Below are 21,869 nucleotides of genomic sequence, written 5' to 3' on the forward strand. Positions count from 1 at the left end.
CACAAGCAGCAATCCAGAGATTACTACCCTGGACGTCCTGTTTCTCCGCTTTCTCCCTAGCACCCCAAAATGTCTCTTCAGGACCTCCCTCACCTTGTCTACCTATGTCATCGGTGCCAATGAGTACCAAGACTTCTGGCTGCTCACTCTTTGAGAGTGTCAAGGTCCCGATGGGAGACATCCCTGATCCTGGCACCAGGGAGGCAACGCACCAAATGGATGACTCCATCGCCCCCACAGAACCTCGTCTCCGACTAAAGTCTCTCCTATCAACACCCCCAAGTGCTTTGGAAATGATACGATTGGACCCGCCTTGACCGCGCCTTCTGACAGCTCGTTCCGCGCGCGCGTCACTCTCTGCGTGGGGAAAGGCTGCCCCCGAGGGGCCTTTCAGATCTTTCCCCTCTCACCCCAAACGTGCTGACGTTGGCGAGGCCTCGAAGCAGCTTCGCAGAAAAAAATGTGCCCGCTGTGGCGAGGCTCGTCGTGCGAAGAGCGGTTGATGGCTCTGGGCCCGTATTCACTGGAATTCAGAAGAATGATGGGGCGGGGGTGGGGGGGAGACCTCATTGGGACCTAGTGAAAGGCCTCGACAGAGGGGATGTGGAGAGGATGTTTCCTGTGGTGGGGGAGTCTGAGACCGAGGATGCAGCTTCAGAACAGAGGGGCGTCCTTTTAGGACGGAGATGAGGGGGATCTTCTTTTGCCATAGAGTGGTGATTCTGTGAAATTCATGGCCACGGGCAGGTGAGGACGACGAGTCAATGGGTATAAAGGCAGAGGTTGACACATTCTTGATTAGACCATGAGATACAGGAGCAGAAGTAGGCCGTTCGGCCCATCGAAACTGCCCCGCCATTCAACCATGGACCGATCCAATTCTTCCAGTCGTCCCCACTCCCCTGCCTTCACCCCATACCCTTTGTTGCCCTGGTTAATCAAGAACCTATCTATCTCTGCCTTAAATGCACCCAACGACCTTGGCCTCCACAGTCGCTCGCGGCGACGAATTCCACAGATTTACCACCCTCTGACTAAAGTAATTTGTCCACGCCCCTGTTCTAAATGAACGCCCTTCAATGCTGAAGTCGTGCCCTCTTGTCCTAGAATCCCCTACCATGGGAATTAACTGCCATATCTAATGTGTTCAGGCCTTTTATAACCATACCAGAATTACAGCATGGAAACAGGCCATCTCGGCCCTTCTAGTCCGTGCCGAACTCTTACTCTCACCTTGTCCCACCGACCCGCACTCAGCCCATAACCCTCCATTCCTTTCCTGTCCATATATCTGTTCAATTTAACTTTAAATGACAACATTGTACCTGCCCCAACCACTTCTGCTGGAAGCTCGTTCCACACAGCTACCACTCTCTGAGTAAAAAAGTTCCCCCTCATGTCACCCCTAAACTTTTGCCCTTTAACTCTCAACTCATGTCTTTAACATTCATTCCCCTCATTCTCCTGAACTCCAGGGAATACAGCCCAAGAGCTGCCAGACATTCCTCCTACTGTAGCCCTCTCATTCCTGGAATCATTCTCGTGAATCTTCTCTGAACCCATATACAATGTCAGTATATTCCTTCTAAAATAAGGAGCCCAAGACTGCACACAATACTCCAAGTGTGGTCTCACAAGTGCCTTATAGAGCCTCAACATCACATCCCTGCTCTTATACCTCTAGAAATGAATGCCAACATTGCATTTGTCTTCTTCACCACCGACTCTACCTGGAGGTTAACCTCTCGGGTATCCTGCACAAGGTCTCCCAAGTCCCTTTGCATCTCTGCATTTGGAATTCTCTCCCCATCGAAATAACAGTCTGCCTGTTCGTTTCTTCCACCAAAGGCATGACCATACACTTTCCAACACTGTATTTCATTTGCCACTTCTTTGCCCATTCCCCTAAACTATCCAAGTCTCTCTGCAGGCTCTCTGTTTCCTCAACACTACCCGCTCCTCCACCTATCTTTGTATCATCGGCAAATTTAGCCACAAATCCATTAATCCTATAGTCCAAATCATTGATGTACATTGTAAAAAGTAGCGGTCCCAACACCAACCCCTGTGGAATTCCACTGGTAACCGGCAGCTAGCCAGAATAGGATCCCTTTATTCCCACTGTCTCTTTTCTGCCGATCAGCCAATGCTCAAACATGCCAGTAACTTCCCTGCAATTCCATGGGCTCCTACCTTGCTAAGTAGCCTCACGTGTGACACCTTGTCAAAGGCCTTCTGAAAATCCAAGTACACCACATCTACTGCATCTCCTTTGCCTACCCTGCTTGTAATTTCCTCAAAAAATTGCAGTAGGTTTGTCAGGCAGGATTTTCCTTTCAGGAAACCATGCTGGCTTTGGCCTATCTTGTCGTGTGCCTCCAGGTACTCCGTAATCTCATCCCTAACAATCGATTTCAACAACTTCCCAACCACCGATGTCAGGCTAACAGGTCTATAGTTTCTTCTCTGCTGCCTCCCACCCTTCTTAAACAGCAGAGTAACATCTGCAATTTTCCAGTCATCGGGTACAATGCCGGAATCTATCAATTCTTGAAAGATCATTGTAATGCCTCGGCAATCTCTCCAGCTACTTCCTTCAGAACCCGAGGGTGCATTCCATCAGGTCCAGGAGATTTATCCACCCTCAGACCATTAACCTTCCTGAGCATCTCCTTAGTCGTGATTTTCACTCCACATACTTCACTTCCCTGACACTCCTGAATGTCCAGTATACTGGAGATGTCTTCTGCTGCGAAATACAATTCGGTTCCCTTGCCATCTCTGCGTCTCTCATTACAATATCTCCAGCGTCATTCTCTATTGCTCCGGTATCTACCCTCGACTCTCTTTTAACCAATTAGTCAGGGAACAAAGGCATAAGACTGTACGAAAGAAGAGCGGAATTAGGCCATTTGACCGATTGAGTCTGCACCGCCATTTCATCATGGCTGATCCAATTTTCCTCTCTCAGCCCCAGAAAGCAGGTTTCTATTCGGTCAGGAGTGTTATTTGGTAACTGGAAAGACATGACATACATGCAAGGGGTTTCTCCTTTCATGTCACTTGCTAAGGTTAATAGAATGGCTTCCCTGTAGTGTTATAATAAAATGGCTTCTTTGTAATGTTAACTACTGAGGTAAGGGGTTCCCTGTAGCTGCATGTTTGGGCTACAATTACTGATAACAGGACTTGTATTCATTTGCTAACCGACTGGGATAGATGTTATTCTTTCTCGTGCGTCTGTAAGCCGTCGTTTGCGCGGGATTTGGGCAGAACGTGCCATGGGGAAGAAGAGAGAAGACGCACCCGAAGGGATGCTGTGACCCGGTGAATAGGGCGAACCCTGAGCGGGGGGTCGGGACCATATGGAGTTCGGAGGAGATCGGTGGGAAGTGGATATCGCGTGAGTTCCGACAGCTTACTTGTGCACAGTCTGAATAAAGACATAGTGGCACCTTTTCTTCATTTTATATTTTGGTTCTCTACTAACCCCACAGTTCAAGTAAGAATTATAACATCTTGATGATGTAACCGCATCCTGTGTACGGCTTGTCATTACAGGGTACTGATTTGAGACGGGGGACACATCGCACAGCATCCACCCAAACGAGAGTCCTGAGCTTCGGACAGGCAGGGGGTTATCACCCTGAGATCATGCCACTCGGCAAAATGAGTGTTACATACAGTACTGTTAAAAACCTTAGGCAGCCTCCCTAAATATATATACCTGTGTCCAAGACTTCAAAACCTCAAAGAATTAAAAAACCTCCAACTGACGGGAAGCTAGACAACGGTAAGGAAATCCCAATCAATTTTCTGCCCCCCCCGGCACGACTTCCTCTCCACCATGATTTAGCAGCTCCCTCACGAGGAGTGAGGAGGTCACACACACACGCAGCCAGTCCCCATCTGAACATGGGGTGCCCCCCTACCTTTCGAGCCACATCCCGGGAGAAATAGCTGTAAGGTGCAAACTTCAAGTGGCACTTGTCGCCCGTGCTTTTGTTGACGATGTCGACTTCCCCGCTCTGCGGACACAGGACAGACAGGAGGGAGAGTTGGTCAGCAGGTGAGGTTTCAAGAGCGAGCTGCTAGGGGGATGGGGGAGGGCGGGGGCCGAAATAAAGTGGGTGAGCGGGTACGGGGAGAGAGAGAGAGAGAGAGAGAGAGAGAGAGGGGCGGGTGGCGAGAGAGGAAGAGAGACAGCAAGAGCCAGGGGATGGAGGGGGGGGACAGAGAGAGGGGGAAGGTGAGAGCCAGGGGACGGAGAGAGGGGGAAGGTGAGAGCCGGGGGACGGAGAGGGAGGGACAGAGAGAGGGGCAAGGTGAGAGCCAGGGGACGGAGAGAGGGGGAAGGTGAGAGCCAGGGGACGGAGAGAGGGGGAAGGTGAGAGCCAGGGGACGGAGGGAGGGGGAAGGTGAGAGCCAGGGGACGGAGAGAGGGGGAAGGTGAGAGCCAGGGGACAGAGAGAGGGGGAAGGTGAGAGCCAGGGGAAGGCGAGAGGGGGAAGGTGAGAGCCAGGGGACGGAGGGAGGGAGACGGAGAGAGGGGGACGGAGAGAGGGGGAATGAGCGAGCCGGGGGACGGAGAGGGGGGGACAGAGAGAGGGGGAAGGTGAGAGCCAGGGGACGGAGAGAGCCAGGGGACGGAGAGAGGGGAATGAGAGAGCCAGGGGACGGAGAGAGGGGGAAGGCGAGAGAGGGGGAAGGCGAGAGCCGGAGGACAGAGACAGGGGAATGAGAGAGCCAGGGGACGGAGAGAGGGGGAAGGCGAGACCCAGGGGAAGGCGAGAAGGGGAAGGAGAGAGCCAGGGGAAGGCGAGAGGGGGAAGGCGAGAGGGGGACGGAGAGAGGGGGAAGGAGAGAGGGGGAAGGAGAGAGGGGGAAGGAGAGAGGGGGACGGAGAGAGGGGGACGGAGAGAGGGGGACGGAGAGAGGGGGAATGAGCGAGGGGGGAATGAGCGAGAGGGGGAAGGAGCGAGAGGGGGAATGAGCGAGAGGGGGAATGAGCGAGAGGGGGAATGAGCGAGAGGGGGAATGAGCGAGAGGGGGAATGAGCGAGAGGGGGAAGGTGAGAGGGGGACGGAGAGAGGGGACGGAGAGAGCCAGGGGACGGAGAGAGGGGAATGAGAGAGCCAGGGGACGGAGAGAGGGGAATGAGAGAGCCAGGGGACGGAGAGAGGGGGAAGGCGAGAGCCAGGGGACGGAGAGTGCCGGGGGACGGAGAGAGGGGAATGAGAGAGCCAGGGGACGGAGAGAGCCAGGGGACGGAGAGAGGGGAATGAGAGAGCCAGGGGACGGAGAGAGGGGAATAAGAGAGCCGGGGGACGGAGAGAGGGGAATGAGAGAGACAGGGGAATGAGAGAGCCAGGGGACGGAGAGAGGGGAATGAGAGAGCCGGGGAACGGAGAGAGGGGAATGAGAGAGCCGGGGGACGGAGAGAGGGGGAATGAGAGAGCCGGGGGACGGAGAGAGGGGGAAGGCGAGAGCCGGGGGACAGAGAGAGGGGGAAGGCGAGAGCCGGGGGACGGAGAGAGGGGGAAGGCGAGAGCCGGGGGACGGAGAGAGGGGAATTAGAGAGCCAGGGGACGGAGAGAGGGGGAAGGCGAGAGCCGGGGGACGGAGAGAGCTGGGGGACGGAGAGAGCCGGGGGACGGAGAGAGGGGAATGAGAGAGCCAGGGGACGGAGAGAGGGGGAAGGCGAGAGCCAGGGGACGGAGAGAGCCGGGGGACGGAGAGAGCCGGGGGACGGAGAGAGCCGGGGGACGGAGAGAGGGGAATGAGAGAGCCGGGGACGGAGAGAGCCAGGGGACGGAGAGAGCCAGGGGACGGAGAGAGGGGAATGAGAGAGCCAGGGGACGGAGAGAGGGGAATAAGAGAGCCGGGGGACGGAGAGAGGGGAATGAGAGAGACAGGGAAATGAGAGAGCCAGGGGACGGAGAGGGGGGAATGAGAGAGCCGGGGAACGGAGAGAGGGGAATGAGAAAGCCGGGGGACGGAGAGAGGGGAATGAGAGAGCCGGGGGACGGAGAGAGGGGAATGAGAGAGACAGGGGAATGAGAGAGCCAGGGGACGGAGAGAGGGGAATGAGAGAGCCGGTAGACGGAGAGAGGGGGAAGGCGAGAGCCAGGGGACTGAGAGAGGGGGAAGGTGAGAGCCAGGAGACGGAGAGAGCCAGGGGACGGAGAGAGCCAGGGGACGGAGAGAGCCAGGGGACGGAGAGAGGGGAATGAGAGAGCCGGGGGACGGAGAGAGGGGAATGAGAGAGCCAGGGGACGGAGAGAGGGGGAAGGCGAGAGCCAGGGGACGGAGAGAGGGGGAATGAGAGAGCCAGGGGACAGAGAGAGGGGGAATGAGAGAGCCAGGGGATGGAGAGAGGGGGAAGGCGAGAGCCAGGGGACGGAGAGAGGGGGAAGGCGAGAGCCAGGGGACGGAGAGTGCCGGGGGACGGAGAGAGGGGAATGAGAGAGCCAGGGGACGGAGAGAGGGGGAAGGCGAGAGCCAGGGGACAGAGATAGTCAGGGGACGGAGAGAGGGGGAATGAGAGAGCCAGGGGACGGAGAGAGGGGGAAGGTGAGAGCCGGGGGACAGAGAGAGGGGAATGAGAGAGCCGGGGGACGGAGAGAGGGGGAAGGTGAGAGCCAGGGGACAGAGATAGTCAGGGGACGGAGAGAGGGGGAATGAGAGAGCCAGGGGACGGAGAGAGGGGGAAGGTGAGAGCCGGGGGACAGAGAGAGGGGAATGAGAGAGCCGGGGGACGGAGAGAGGGGGAAGGTGAGAGCCAGGGGACGGATAGAGGGGGAAGGTGAGAGCCAGGGGACGGATAGAGGGGGAAGGTGAGAGCCGGGGGAACGGAGAGAGCCAGGGGACGGAGAGAGGGGAAGGCGAGAGCCGGGGGACGGAGAGAGGGGGAAGGCGAGAGCCGGGGGACGGAGAGAGGGGGAAGGCGAGAGCCGGCGGACGGAGAGAGGGGGAAGGCGAGAGCCGGGGGACGGAGAGAGGGGGAAGGCGAGAGCCGGGGGACGGAGAGAGGGGGAAGGTGAGAGCCAGGGGACGGAGAGAGGGGGAAGGCGAGAGCCAGGGGACGGAGAGTGCCGGGGGACGGAGAGAGGGGAATGAGAGAGCCAGGGGACGGAGAGAGGGGAATGAGAGAGCCAGGGGACGGAGAGAGGGGGAAGGCGAGAGCCAGGGGACGGAGATAGTCAGGGGACGGAGAGAGGGGGAATGAGAGAGCCGGGGGACGGAGAGAGGGGGAAGGTGAGAGCCGGGGGATGGAGAGAGGGGAATGAGAGAGCCGGGGGACGGAGAGAGGGGGAAGGTGAGAGCCGGGGGACGGATAAAGGGGGAAGGTGAGAGCCAGGGGACGGATAGAGGGGGAAGGTGAGAGCCGGGGGAACGGAGAGAGCCAGGGGACGGAGAGAGGGGAAGGCGAGAGCCGGGGGACGGAGAGAGGGGGAAGGCGAGAGCCGGGGGACGGAGAGAGGGGGAATGAGAGAGACAGGGGAATGAGAGAGACAGGGGAATGAGAGAGCCAGGGGAATGAGAGAGCCAGGGGACGGAGAGAGGGGGAAGGTGAGAGCCAGGGGACGGAGAGAGGGGGAATGAGAGAGCCGGGGGACGGAGAGAGGGGAAGGTGAGAGCCAGGGGACGGAGAGAGGGGAAGGCGAGAGCCGGGGGACGGAGACAGGGGGAAGGCGAGAGCCGGGGGAAGGCGAGACCCAGGGGATGGAGAGAGGGGAAAGGCGAGAGCCAGGAGAGGAGGGAGAGTGCAGCGGTGAGAACTGAGGTGGGGAAGTGGGGGGAGAGCAACGAGAGACAGGATGGGGTGGAAGTGGAGGAGGAGAGGGGTGGGTGAAGCGAGACAAAGTGGGGCTGGGCCGAGAGATGGCGGGGGTCTCCCGCACCGGCTCACCTGGTCTATCCAGAGCTTGCCGACGATGATGTTATGGACCGTGGTGGTGACCTTCTTCCAGGTGTAGTGGTTACCGCTCTGGTGGAAGGTGCAATGGATGCTCCCTGCACGGGGAGTCAGGAGGAGTGGTCAGCACCCAGCAGAACCGCCTCCCCCACCCTCCCACCCTCCCACGTGCCCCGGGCCACGCCAACTGGGGCCCGGCCCTCGCCCGGTCACGGGACAGCCCGCGACGACCAACTTCCCGACCGATGGGCGGGTCCCCGTTGCACCCGGAGGAAATCGGACCCCGGTCGCTGCTCCTGTGAAGCTTTCTCCTGAACCACTGCGGCATTGTGCGGCCCATCGCTTTCCCCACGCACAGGCACGCGTATTCGGGCTCCTCGTCAGGGGATGACGTCGGAGCTAATCATTTTTTTTACACGCATAGAGTCTGCCTGGGACGCACTGGGCGGAGGTGAGCGGGCAGTGGCAGGCACGTCTGGGACATTTCAAACACCCTGAGGCACGTGGGCAAAAAGACCGTTGAGGGTCGTCGGCTGTGGAGTGGGTCAGACGGTTCGTGGAGTGGGTCAGCACAAGGCCGCGGGCCGAAGGGCCTTTCAGATCCGCCTTCCTGTGTCCGACTTCGTGTCCTGCGTTTTTTTTTTAAACACCCCCCTTCCATCTCTCCCCTCCCAGAGGTTGAACGACCAGGGACATGCACAACACAGCCGCACATGGCACAGAAGCAGGCCACTCGGCCCATTCCGGTGCGTGCTGGCCCGTGTTCGATGAACCCATCCGGGAGCAGAATCAGGCCATTCGGTCCATCCTCACGTTTCCTCACAGCTGATCCCGGATCCCACTCAACCCCCGTACACCTGCCCTCTCGACATATCCTTCAATTCCCCTGACCGTTCGGGAAACAATCAACTTCCGCCTTAGATACACCCACGGACTTGGCCTCCTCCGCAGTCTGTGGCAGAGCATTCCACAGATTCACCACTCTCTGGCTAAAAAAATCCCTCCTTACCTCTGTTCTCGAATGTTGCCCCTCAACTTTGAGGCTGTGCCCTCCAGTTCTGGATACCCTTACCACAGGAAACATCCTCTCCACATCCACCCTATTGGGTCCTTTCAGCATCCGGTAGGTTTCAATGAAATCCAACACCCCAGCATTCTTCTAAATTCCAGCGAGTCCAGGCCCAAAGCTCCCAAACGCTCCTCATAGGTTAACCCCTTCATTCCCGGAATCATCCTCGTGAACCTCCTCTCTAATGACAACACGTCCCTTCTGAGATGTGGGGCCCAAAACTGTTGACAATACTCCCAGTGCGGCCTGACTAGTGTCTTATACAGGCTCAGCATTATCTCCTTGCTTTGGTGTTCTATTCCCCTTTGAAATAAATGCCAAGATTGCATTTGCCTTCCTTACCGCAGACTCAAGCTGTGAATTAACCTTCTGGGAGTTTTGCACGAGGACTCCCAAGTCCCTCAGAACCTCTGACGTTTGAACCTTCTCCCCATTTAAATAAATAGTCCGCACTATTCTTTTTACCAAAGCGCATTCCCCGGCCCCATCTTAAGTGCGCCTTTTACACGTCAGAATTGTGCCTGTTTCTAACACTTAAAACACACACTCTTGCCCCTCTCCTTCCTACAGAGACACATCTCAATCCTCCCCCTTCTCTCTCACACACACACACACACACACACACACACACACACACACACACACACACACACACCAGTCTCTCTGGTGAAAATATTTTCCCCTCTGGTCACTTCGATCTTATCTCGCCCCCCCCTCCCCCCACCTGAAACCTCTCCGTTCAAGTTTCAGACTCGACAAAAGGATTACGACCATCCACCTTATCTAACCTCCTCCCCCGTCCGCCATGAGTTTATAAACCTCCCTCGAGTCATCCTCTCCGCCTCCTTCACTCCAGCAGACACAGCCCCAGCCAGTCCAGAGTCTCCTCGTAACTCCTGGTAAAAGTCCGTCAGTGTTCTGGGACAGAGGTGAGCTCTCAGGAGTCCTGCAGTCCTGGCAACACCCCCGTGAAACCACCTCGCAGATTATCTACCCGCTCATTTCAATGAGAGGAGATCTTACAGAAAGTGGTAGTGTGGAGGACCAGAGGGATCTCGGGGTACATGTCCACAGATCCCTGAAAGTTGCCTCCCAGGTGGATAGGGTAGTTAAGAAAGCTTATGGGGTGTTAGCTTTCATTAGTCGAGGGATAGAGTTTAAGAGTCGCGATGTAATGATGCAGCTCTATAAAACTCTGGTTAGGCCACACTGTGTCCCGTTCTGGTCACCTCACTATAGGAAGGATGTGGAAGCATTGGAAAGGGTACGGAGGAGATTTACCAGGATGCTGCCTGATCAGAGATTAAGGGAGCTAGGGGCTTTACTCTTTGGAGAGAAGGAGGATGAGAGGAGACATGATAGAGGTGTACAAGATATTAAGAGGAATAGATAGAGTGGATAGCCAGCGCCTCTTCCCCAGGGCAGCACTGCTCAATACAAGCGGACATGGCTTTAAGGTAAGGGGTGGGAAGTTCAAGGGGGATATTAGAGGAAGGTTTTTCATTCAGAGAGTGGTTGGTGCGTGGAATGCATTGCCTGAGTCAGTGGTGGAGGCAGATACACTAGTGAAGTTTAAGAGACCACTAGACAGGTATATGGAGGAATTTAAGGTGGGGCAGGGGGGTTATAGAGGAGGCAGGGTTTGAGGGTCGGCCCAACAATGTGGGTCAAAGGGCCTGTACTGTGCTGTACTACTCTATGTTTTATAAACATATAAAATTATGAAAGGGATGGATAAGACAGAGGCAGGAAAAGTTGCTTCCACTCATTAGTGAGACCAGAACTGGGGGACACAACTCCAAGATTCAGGGCAGTAGGTTTAGGACAGAGAGGAGATTAGATTCAACGTTATTGTCACTGTACCGAGTACAGACACAAAGCCAATGAAATGCAGTTAGCATCTGACCAGAAATGCAAAGAATAGTGTTATTTACAAAATAACTGCGAATAAAAAGTAAGTGCTACAGCACACAAATATAAAAGTACTGAGACAGTACAATACGGGTGCAATATTGCTTAGTACTGTGATGAGAGGTTCAGCAGGGTCACAGCCTCAGGGAAGAAGCTCTTCCTGTGCCTGCTGGTGCGGGAGCGGAGGCTCCTGTAACGCCTACCGGATGGGAGGAGAGTAAAAAGTCCACGGTTAGGGTGAGATGCATCCCTGATAATGCTTTTCGCCCTGCCCAGGCAGCGGTTATGGTAGATGTTCTCAATGGTGGGCAATTGGGTGCCGATAATCCGCTGGGCAGTTTTCACCACATGCTGGAGTGCTTTGCGGTCCGATACGGGACAATTGCCATCCCACACTGAGATGCAGTTGGTGAGTATGCTCTCAATGGTACAGCGGTAAAAGTCCGTCAGTATCCTGGGACAGAGGTGAGCTTTCAGGAGGAACTGAGTGGTAAATCTGTGGAATTCTCTGCCTTACGGGGGGAAAGGGAGGTAGGTGGAGATGAGCCCATTGCTGGATCAGCCACGATCTTATTTAACGGCGGAGCAGGCACGACAAGCAGGTTGGCCGACCCCTGCTCCTATCTCTCACGCTCTTATTACCCATCGATTCAGTTACAGTGAGAGATAGGCCCCAGTGTCCCCGGTAGGCCCAGCAGCCCCCGATTTAACCCCAGCCTAATCTCGGAACAATTTACAATGACCAATGGGGGAGGAGGAAACCCAGGCAGAGACACACAAAACAACTTTACGGGCATCGGTGGGAACTGAGCCCAGGCTGTGCTCCACTACCGGGCCGCCCCCTGATCCTCCCTGTGATTGGATGACCAGAACTGCCCGTCACCGAGCACAGAAACAGCCCTTCGGCCCAACTGGTCGGTGACGGTGAAGGTCCCCATCTGAGACCGGTCCCGTTTGCTCGTGCTTGGCCTTGCTGTAGCCCCTTTCCGCGCCTTCTGGCGCGACGGGCAGCATCTTTGCTGTTTCTTTGGCATTTCTGTGTATCTTATTGCTCAAACCGGTCCGAGGAGCCGGCCGGAGTCGAACCTGCGACCTCTCGGCTCAGAGTCCAGTGCTGATGCTGCTACGCCACCGGCCGGCTTGGCCTGCACCCCTCCGAACGTGAGCCTGTCCAAGTCCCTTCGAGACGCGGCTGACTCGACCTCCGAGGATGTAGCCCGTGGGAAGGCTTTGTGGCAACGTTTGCAGAGGAGAGGTGAAGGGGTAGGTAGGGCTGAGAAAGCAATACAAATTGCGGCAGGACGTGGGACAGATTGGAAAAAGCAGCCGATGGAAGAGTGTTGGGAAATGCATGGTGCGTTTTGGTAAAAGGGACAATAGTGTGTGACTACTATCTAAACAGGGAGAAGGTTCAAACATCAGAGGTGCTGAGGGACCTGGGAGTTCACGTGCAAGGCTGCCAGAAGGTCAAGTTAGCGGTGGAGTCTGTGGTGGAGAAGGCAAATGCAACGTTGGCATTTACTCCAAGGGGAATAGCACGTACGAACAAGGAGATAATGCTAAGCTTCTGTAAGACGGTAGTCAGGCCGTACTTGGGGAGTATCGTCAGCAGTTTTGGGCCCCGCACCTCAGAACGGATCTGTTGTCATCGAAGAGAGTCCAGAGGAGGTTTACGAGGATGATTCGGGAATGAAGGGGTTAACGTATGAGGAGCGTTTGGCAGCTTCAGGCCTGGACCCGCTGGAATTTGGAAGAATGCGGGGTTGGATTTCATTGAAACCTACCGGATGTTGAAAGACCGAGATAGGGTGGATCTGATGAGGGTATCCAGAACTAGGGCACAGCCTCAAAACTGAGGGGCGACCGTGTAGAACGGAGGTAAGGAGGGATTTTTAAATTTGTTTTAGCCAGTGAGTGGCGAGTCTGTGGAATGCTCGGCCACAGACTGCGGTGGAGGCCAAGTCTGTGGGCACATTTAAGGCGGAAGTTGATCATTTCCCGATTGGTCAGGGAATCAAAGGATAGGGTGAGAAGGCAGGTGTATGGGGTTGAGTGGGATCCGGGATCAGCCGTGATGGACTGGCGGGGGAAGACTCGATGGGCTGAAGGCCTCATTCTGCTGCTATGTCTTAAGGTGACTCTTTCCCCCCGTCCACGGGAGCCCTATCTCCCTCCCCCCCAACCCAGAACCCCTGACTCCCTCGTTCCCCAGAAAGCCGAGGGTGAACCCCGGGGCCCTGGGACTGATGCTAACCGCGACCACCTCTCCCCTGACCTGCCCGCTGGCCCGGACTCACCCAGGGGCATGATGGAGAGGTACTTCCCGCGGAATTTGCTGGCGATGGCGATCTCCTGCCGCAGGGTCCAGCCGAACTTGGACTCCACGTGGTGGGCGGCTGCAGGGGGGTGGTGGCTCACCTGGGTCCGGGGATCGTGGAGGGAGGGGGTGGGTGGGGAGGGGGAGAACAGGTCAGTCACTCAGCTTCTGGCGCCAGCCGCCCCCATCCCAGCTCAAAATGGGAGGGCAGATCGGAGGCGGGGGGGGGTGGGAGGGATCACTGGGTGGGGAGGGATTCTCCAGGGGATGGGATGACCCACAGGCGATGGGGAGGGGGTGAAGGAGACAGCCGGGGTTTGGAATCCCCGGGGGGGGGAAGGGACGGGCAGAGAGGGCCCCCCTCACAAGCGAGGGAGGGACAGGGATGGAGAGGTAATCCGGCGTAGGAACGGGAGGATGACAAAGTGAGGGGGGGAGGGAGGTCAGAGTTTTCCCGAGGTATGAAGGGGGGATGTTGGAGGGAAAGGGAGAGGAGGGAGGGAGAGGGGATATCCCGCGGAGAGAGGGAAGGAGGGGGAGGGAGACCGGTCTCGGGAGAGGGGGACATATGACCCATGGAGAGAAGGAGACAGCAAGGGAGAGAGTGAGCATCCCAGGGAAGGAGTGATCTGTTGCTTGGAGGGAGGGTGGTGGGGGAAGAGATGGAGGGAGGGAGGGAGCGCAGGGACCCGGGGCAGGGAGAAGGGACCCCCGGGGGGGGGACAGGGAGAGGTGGGGGGGGGTGGTCTCTGGCCTCACCTGCTCGCAGATGGAGCGGAAGCCCTCCTCGTCGAGCCGGTCGAGCTCGAAGGTCTCGCCCAGCAGGGGGTTGAAAGGCTTGCCGGTGCGGTAGACGGTGGTGGAGTAGGACGAGACGGTGAAGGCGGCCACGTAGCACAGCTGCTCCAGGGCGCTCTCGCACTTGGAGGCGCGGTCGAGGAGGTCGTGGTACTCCAGGTCCTCCGTCAGCCTCTGCAGCATGGACAGCGGCTCGTTGAAGTTCACCTACAGTGCGAGGGATGGGGGGGGGGGGGGAAGAGAGTCACGGAGCAGAGTTAAGTTATTTCATTTATCAATCTCTTTCTCTGTTTCTTTAACACTTAATTATTCTACGCCCGTCGAGAAACACGCAACAGTCAAATGCGTCGTTTTGAGCTCCTTGGACACGACTCTGGAAGTCGAACCTGACCAGAGGGTTTAAAAAGAGGATTTTCATAGCAGTCGTAGAGTCCATTCTCACGTACGGATGCAAGACGTGGACACTCACCAAGGCTATGCGAAATTCTCTAGATGGTTGCTATACACGAATGCTCCGGATGGCTCTTGACATGAGTTGGCAACAGCACACGACGAACGTTGAGCTCTATGACGACCTGCCGATGTTCACCACTAAAACCGAGGCGAGAAGACTGCAACTAGCGGGGCCACCCCGAGCTACCTGCCAGCCTGGTCATCATATGGGAGCCCAAGCATGGGAGGATGAACCCTGGGCGCCCTCCCAAGACTATGGTCAACACGCTCCTGGAAGACAGCGGCGTGGCTAACATAGATGAACTGAACACCCTGATGAGGGAGAGGGAGAAGTGGAGAGTCCGTCATCGTGCCTGACGCCGGCCCCCAGGGTCTGAGTCGATGTAGTACAGGTGTCCCCCGCTTTTCAAACGTTCGCTTTACGGAACCCGGGAGCTATACGCCATACCAGTGTCCATGAAAGAAATCCCCCCCGAGTTAACCCTATCACAGACACGGGACTACTTACAGGGAGCAGTTAACCTCCCGGTACGCCTTTGGACTGTGGGAGGAAACCACCGGGGGGGGGGGGGGAACGGACGAACACCTCACTGGCTGGAATCTCTCTCCCCACTTCCCCTCATCTCACCTCCCGATGCCCCATCCTGGGAACTGATCCGGCCAGGAGAAGCGGGGCGCAATCCGCACCCCACACCCTCAACCACCTCGGGAATACTGGGAATTTGCTGCACTCCATCCCTCCGCTCACCCTTTCCTCACCGGCATGGGGATAGGGGACAGCTCCCCTACCCCACCCTCAGCCCCTCCCTCTCTCCTCACCAGCATGGGGATAGGGGACAGCTCCCGTACCCCACCCTCTCTCCTCACCAGCATGGGGATAGGGGACAGCTCCTGTACCCCACCCTCTCTCCTCACCAGCATGGAGATAGGGGACAGCTCCCGTACCCCTCCCTCTCTCCTCACCAGCATGGGGATGCGGGACAGCTCCCATACCCCTCCCTCCCTCTCTCCTCACCAGCATGGGGATGCGGGACAGCTCCCGTACCCCTCCCTCCCTCTCTCCTCACCGGCATGGGGATAGGGGACAGCTCCCGTACCCCTCCCTCTCTCCTCACCGGCATGGGGATAGGGGACACCTCCCGTACCCCTCCCTCCCTCTCTCCTCACCGGCATGGGGATAGGGGACACCTCCCGTACCCACCCCTCCTTCCCTCTCTCCTCACCGGCATGGGGATGCGGGACAGCTCCCGTACCCCTCCCTCCCTCTCTCCTCACCGGCATGGGGATAGGGGACAGCTCCCGTACCCCACCCTCCCTCTCTCCTCACCGGCATGGGGATGCGGGACAGCTCCCGTACCCCTCGCTCCCTCTCTCCTCACAGGCATGGGGATAGGGGACAGCTCCCGTACCCCACCCTCTCTCCTCACCGGCATGGGGATAGGGGACACCTCCCGTACCCCTCCCTCCCTCTATCCTCACCGGCATGGGGATAGGGGACACCTCCCGTACCCACCCCCCCCTCCCTCTCTCCTCACCGGCATGGGGATGCGGGACAGCTCCCGTACCTCTCCCTCCCTCCCTCTCTCCTCACCGGCATGGGGATAGGGGACAGCTCCCGTACACCACCCTCCCTCTCTCCTCACTGGCATGGGAATGCGGGACAGCTCCCGTACCCCTCCCTCCCTCTCTCCTCACCGGCATGGGGATAGGGGACAGCTCCCCTACCCCACCCTCAGCCCCTCCCTCTCTCCTCACCAGCATGGGGATAGGGGACAGCTCCCGTACCCCACCCTCTCTCCTCACCAGCATGGGGATAGGGGACAGCTCCTGTACCCCACCCTCTCTCCTCACCAGCATGGAGATAGGGGACAGCTCCTGTACCCCTCCCTCTCTCCTCACCGGCATGGGGATGCGGGACAGCTCCCGTACCCCTCCCTCCCTCTCTCCTCACCGGCATGGGGATGCGGGGCAGCTCCCGTACCCCACCCTCCCTCTCTCCTCACCGGCATGGGGATGCGGGACAGCTCCCGTACCCCTCGCTCCCTCTCTCCTCACAGGCATGGGGATAGGGGACAGCTCCCGTACCCCACCCTCTCTCCTCACCGGCATGGGGATAGGGGACACCTCCCGTACCCCTCCCTCCCTCTATCCTCACCGGCATGGGGATAGGGGACACCTCCCGTACCCACCCCCCCCTCCCTCTCTCCTCACCGGCATGGGGATGCGGGACAGCTCCCGTACCTCTCCCTCCCTCCCTCTCTCCTCACCGGCATGGGGATGCGGGACAGCTCCCTGACCCCTCCCTCCCTCTCTCCTCACCGGCATGGGGATAGGGGACAGCTCCCGTACACCACCCTCCCTCTCTCCTCACTGGCATGGGAATGCGGGACAGCTCCGGTACCCCTCCCTCCCTCTCTCCTCACCGGCATGGGGATAGGGGACAGCTCCCGTACCCCTCCCTCCCTCTCTCCTCACCGGCATGGGGATAGGGGACAGCTCTCGTACCCCTCCCTCCCTCTCTCCTCACCGGCATGGGGATAGGGGACAGCTCCCGTACCCCACCCTCTCTCCTCACCGGCATGGGGATAGGGGACAGCTCCCGTACCCCTCCCTCCCTCTCTCCTCACCGGCATGGGGATAGGGGACAGCTCCCGTACCCCTCCCTCCCTCTCTCCTCACCGGCATGGGGATAGGGGACAGCTCCCGTACCCCTCCCTCCCTCTCTCCTCACCGGCATGGGGATGCGGGACAGCTCCCGTACCCCTCCCTCCCTCTCTCCTCACCGGCATGGGGATAGGGGACAGCTCCCGTACCCCACCCTCCCTCTCTCCTCACCGGCATGGGGATAGGGGACAGCTCCCGTACCCCTCCCTCCCTCTCTCCTCACCGGCATGGGGATAGGGGACAGCTCCCGTACCCCACCCTCCCTCTCTCCTCACTGGCATGGGGATAGGGGACAGCTCCCGTACCCCTCCCTCCCTCTCCCCTCACCGGCATGGGGATAGGGGACAGCTCCCGTACCCCTCCCTCCCTCTCTCCTCACCGGCATGGGGATGCGGGACAGCTCCCGTACCCCACCCTCCCTCTCTCCTCACCGGCATGGGGATAGGGGACAGCTCCCGTACCCCTCCCTCCCTCTCTCCTCACCGGCATGGGGATAGGGGACAGCTCCCGTACCCCTCCCTCCCTCCCTCTCTCCTCACCGGCATGGGGATGCGGGACAGCTCCCGTACCCCTCCCTCCCTCTCTCCTCACCGGCATGGGGATAGGGGACAGCTCCCGTACCCCTCCCTCCCTCCCTCTCTCCTCACCGGCATGGGGATGCGGGACAGCTCCCGTACCCCTCCCTCCCTCTCTCCTCACCGGCATGGGGATAGGGGACACCTCCCGTACACCCCCCCTCCCTCCCTCTCTCCTCACCGGCATGGGGATAGGGGACAGCTCCCGTACCCCTCCCTCCCTCTCTCCTCACCGGCATGGGGATAGGGGACAGCTCCCGTACCCCTCCCTCCCTCTCTCCTCACCGGCATGGGGATAGGGGACAGCTCCCGTACCCCTCCCTCCCTCTCTCCTCACCGGCATGGGGATAGGGGACAGCTCCCGTACCCCCCCTCCCTCTCTCCTCACCGGCATGGGGATAGGGGACAGCTCCCGTACCCCTCCCTCCCTCTCTCCTCACCGGCATGGGGATAGGGGACAGCTCCCGTACCCCTCCCTCCCTCTCTCCTCACCGGCATGGGGATAGGGGACAGCTCCCGTACCCCTCCCTCCCTCTCTCCTCACCGGCATGGGGATAGGGGACAGCTCCCGTACCCCTCCCTCCCTCTCTCCTCACCGGCATGGGGATAGGGGACAGCTCCCGTACCCCTCCCTCCCTCTCTCTCACCGGCATGGGGATAGGGGACAGCTCCCGTCACCGGCATGGGGATAGGGGACAGCTCCCGTACCCCTCCCTCCCTCTCTCCTCACCGGCATGGGGATAGGGGACAGCTCCCGTACCCCTCCCTCCCTCTCTCCTCACCGGCATGGGGATAGGGGACAGCTCCCGTACCCCTCCCTCCCTCTCTCCTCACCGGCATGGGGATAGGGGACAGCTCCCGTACCCCTCCCTCTCTCCTCCTCTCTCCTCACCGGCATGGGGATAGGGGACAGCTCCCGTACCCCTCCCTCCCTCTCTCCTCACCGGCATGGGGATAGGGGACAGCTCCCGTACCCCTCCCTCCCTCTCTCCTCACCGGCATGGGGATAGGGGACAGCTCCCGTACCCCTCCCTCCCTCTCTCCTCACCGGCATGGGGATAGGGGACAGCTCCCGTACCCCTCCCTCCCTCTCTCCTCACCGGCATGGGGATAGGGGACAGCTCCCGTACCCCTCCCTCCCTCTCTCCTCACCGGCATGGGGATAGGGGACAGCTCCCGTACCCCTCCCTCCCTCTCTCCTCACCGGCATGGGGATAGGGGACAGCTCCCGTACCCCTCCCTCCCTCCTCTCCTCACCGGCATGGGGATAGGGGACAGCTCCCGTACCCCTCCCTCCCTCTCTCCTCACCGGCATGGGGATAGGGGACAGCTCCCGTACCCCTCCCTCCCTCTCCCTCACCGGCATGGGGATAGGGGACAGCTCCCGTACCCCTCCCTCCCTCTCTCCTCACCGGCATGGGGATAGGGGACAGCTCCCGTACCCCTCCCTCCCTCTCTCCTCACCGGCATGGGGATAGGGGACAGCTCCCGTACCCCTCCCTCCCTCTCTCCTCACCGGCATGGGGATAGGGGACAGCTCCCGTACCCCTCCCTCCCTCTCTCCTCACCGGCATGGGGATAGGGGACAGCTCCCGTACCCCTCCCTCCCTCTCCTCACCGGCATGGGGATAGGGGACAGCTCCCGTACCCCTCCCTCCCTCTCTCCTCACCGGCATGGGGATAGGGGACAGCTCCCGTACCCCTCCCTCCCTCTCTCCTCACCGGCATGGGGATAGGGGACAGCTCCCGTACCCCTCCCTCCCTCTCTCCTCACCGGCATGGGGATAGGGGACACTCCCGTACCCCTCCCTCCCTCTCTCCTCACCGGCATGGGGATAGGGGACAGCTCCCGTACCCCTCCCTCCCTCTCTCCTCACCGGCATGGGGATAGGGGACAGCTCCCGTACCCCTCCCTCCCTCTCTCCTCACCGGCATGGGGATAGGGGACAGCTCCCGTACCCCCCCCTCACTCCCTCTCTCCTCACCGGCATGGGGATAGGGGACAGCTCCCTTACCCCACCCTCCCTCTCTCCTCACCGGCATGGGGATAGGGGACAGCTCCCGTACCCCTCCCTCCCTCTCTCCTCACCGGCATGGGGATAGGGGACAGCTCCGTACCCCTCCCTCCCTCTCTCCTCACCGGCATGGGGATAGGGGACAGCTCCCGTACCCCTCCCTCCCTCTCTCCTCACCGGCATGGGGATAGGGGACAGCTCCCGTACCCCTCCCACCCTCTCTCCTCACCGGCATGGGGATAGGGGACAGCTCCCGTACCCCACCCTCCCTCTCTCCTCACCGGCATGGGGATAGGGGACAGCTCCCGTACCCCTCCCTCCCTCTCTCCTCACCGGCATGGGGATAGGGGACAGCTCCCGTACCCCCCCTCCCTCCCTCTCTCCTCACCGGCATGGGGATAGGGGACAGCTCCCGTACCTCTCCCTCCCTCCCTCCCTCTCTCCTCACCGGCATGGGGATAGGGGACAGCTCCCGTACCCCTCCCTCCCTCTCTCCTCACCGGCATGGGGATAGGGGACAGCTCCCGTACCCCACCCTCCCTCTCTCCTCACCGGCATGGGGATGCGGGACAGCTCCCGTACCCCTCCCTCCCTCTCTCCTCACCGGCATGGGGATAGGGGACAGCTCCCGTACCCCACCCTCCCTCTCTCCTCACCGGCATGGGGATGCGGGACAGCTCCCGTACCCCTCCCTCCCTCTCTCCTCACCGGCATGGGGATAGGGGACAGCTCCCGTACCCCTCCCCCTCCCTCTCTCCTCACCGGCATGGGGATAGGGGACAGCTCCCGTACCCCACCCTCCCTCTCTCCTCACCGGCATGGGGATGCGGGACAGCTCCCGTACCCCTCCCTCCCTCTCTCCTCACCGGCATGGGGATAGGGGACAGCTCCCGTACCCCTCCCTCCCTCTCTCCTCACCGGCATGGGGATAGGGGACAGCTCCCGTACCCCTCCCTCCCTCTCTCCTCACCGGCATGGGGATAGGGGACAGCTCCCGTACCCCACCCTCCCTCTCTCCTCACCGGCATGGGGATAGGGGACAGCTCCCGTACCCCTCCCTCCCTCTCTCCTCACCGGCATGGGGATAGGGGACAGCTCCCGTACCCCACCCTCCCTCTCTCCTCACCGGCATGGGGATAGGGGACAGCTCCCGTACCCCACCCTCCCTCTCTCCTCACCGGCATGGGGATGCGGGACAGCTCCCGTACCCCTCCCTCCCTCTCCCCTCACCGGCATGGGGATGCGGGACAGCTCCTGTACCCCACCCTCCCTCTCTCCTCACCGGCATGGGGATAGGGAACAGCTCTCGTACCCCTCCCTCCCTCTCTCCTCACCGGCATGGGGATAGGGAACAGCTCCCGTACCCCTCCCTCCCTCTCTCCTCACCGGCATGGGGATACGGGACAGCTCCCGTACCCCTCCCTCCCTCTCTCCTCACCGGCATGGGGATACGGGACAGCTCCCGTACCCCTCCCTCCCTCTCTCCTCACCGGCATGGGGATAGGGGACAGCTCCCGTACCCCTCCCTCCCTCTCTCCTCACCGGCATGGGGATAGGGGACAGCTCCCGTACCCCACCCTCCCTCTCTCCTCACCGGCATGGGGATGCGGGACAGCTCCCGTACCCCTCCCTCCCTCTCCCCTCACCGGCATGGGGATAGGGGACAGCTCCCGTACCCCTCCCTCCCTCTCTCCTCACCGGCATGGGGATAGGGGACAGCTCCCGTACCCCACCCTCCCTCTCTCCTCACCGGCATGGGGATAGGGGACAGCTCCCGTACCCCACCCTCCCTCTCTCCTCACCGGCATGGGGATAGGGGACAGCTCCCGTACCCCACCCTCCCTCTCTCCTCACCGGCATGGGGATGCGGGACAGCTCCCGTACCCCTCCCTCCCTCTCTCCTCACCGGCATGGGGATAGGGGACAGCTCCCGTACCCCTCCCTCCCTCTCTCCTCACCGGCATGGGGATAGGGGACAGCTCCCGTACCCCTCCCTCCCTCTCTCCTCACCGGCATGGGGATGCGGGACAGCTCCCGTACCCCACCCTCCCTCTCTCCTCACCGGCATGGGGATAGGGGACAGCTCCCGTACCCCTCCCTCCCTCTCTCCTCACCGGCATGGGGATAGGGGACAGCTCCCGTACCCCTC

At 59.9% G+C, this 21,869-nt stretch overlaps 1 protein-coding gene across 1 annotated transcript in view; it reads right to left on the reverse strand.

Annotated features, from left to right (window-relative positions):
* LOC134339952 (oxysterol-binding protein 1-like) overlaps positions 1-21,869 on the reverse strand; it is a 137,597-nt gene that overhangs the window by 16,041 nt on the left and 99,687 nt on the right. The window contains exons 8-11 of the mRNA XM_063036754.1: positions 13,975-14,220; positions 13,196-13,316; positions 7,913-8,016; positions 3,933-4,028 (exon numbers count right to left, since the gene is read on the reverse strand). Coding sequence (XP_062892824.1) covers positions 3,933-4,028; positions 7,913-8,016; positions 13,196-13,316; positions 13,975-14,220 — 567 coding nt within the window. The remainder of the gene's footprint in view (positions 1-3,932; positions 4,029-7,912; positions 8,017-13,195; positions 13,317-13,974; positions 14,221-21,869) is intronic.

This window comes from Mobula hypostoma, chromosome 31 (genome assembly GCF_963921235.1).
Source record: "Mobula hypostoma chromosome 31, sMobHyp1.1, whole genome shotgun sequence".
Lineage (NCBI taxonomy): Eukaryota > Metazoa > Chordata > Chondrichthyes > Myliobatiformes > Myliobatidae > Mobula > Mobula hypostoma.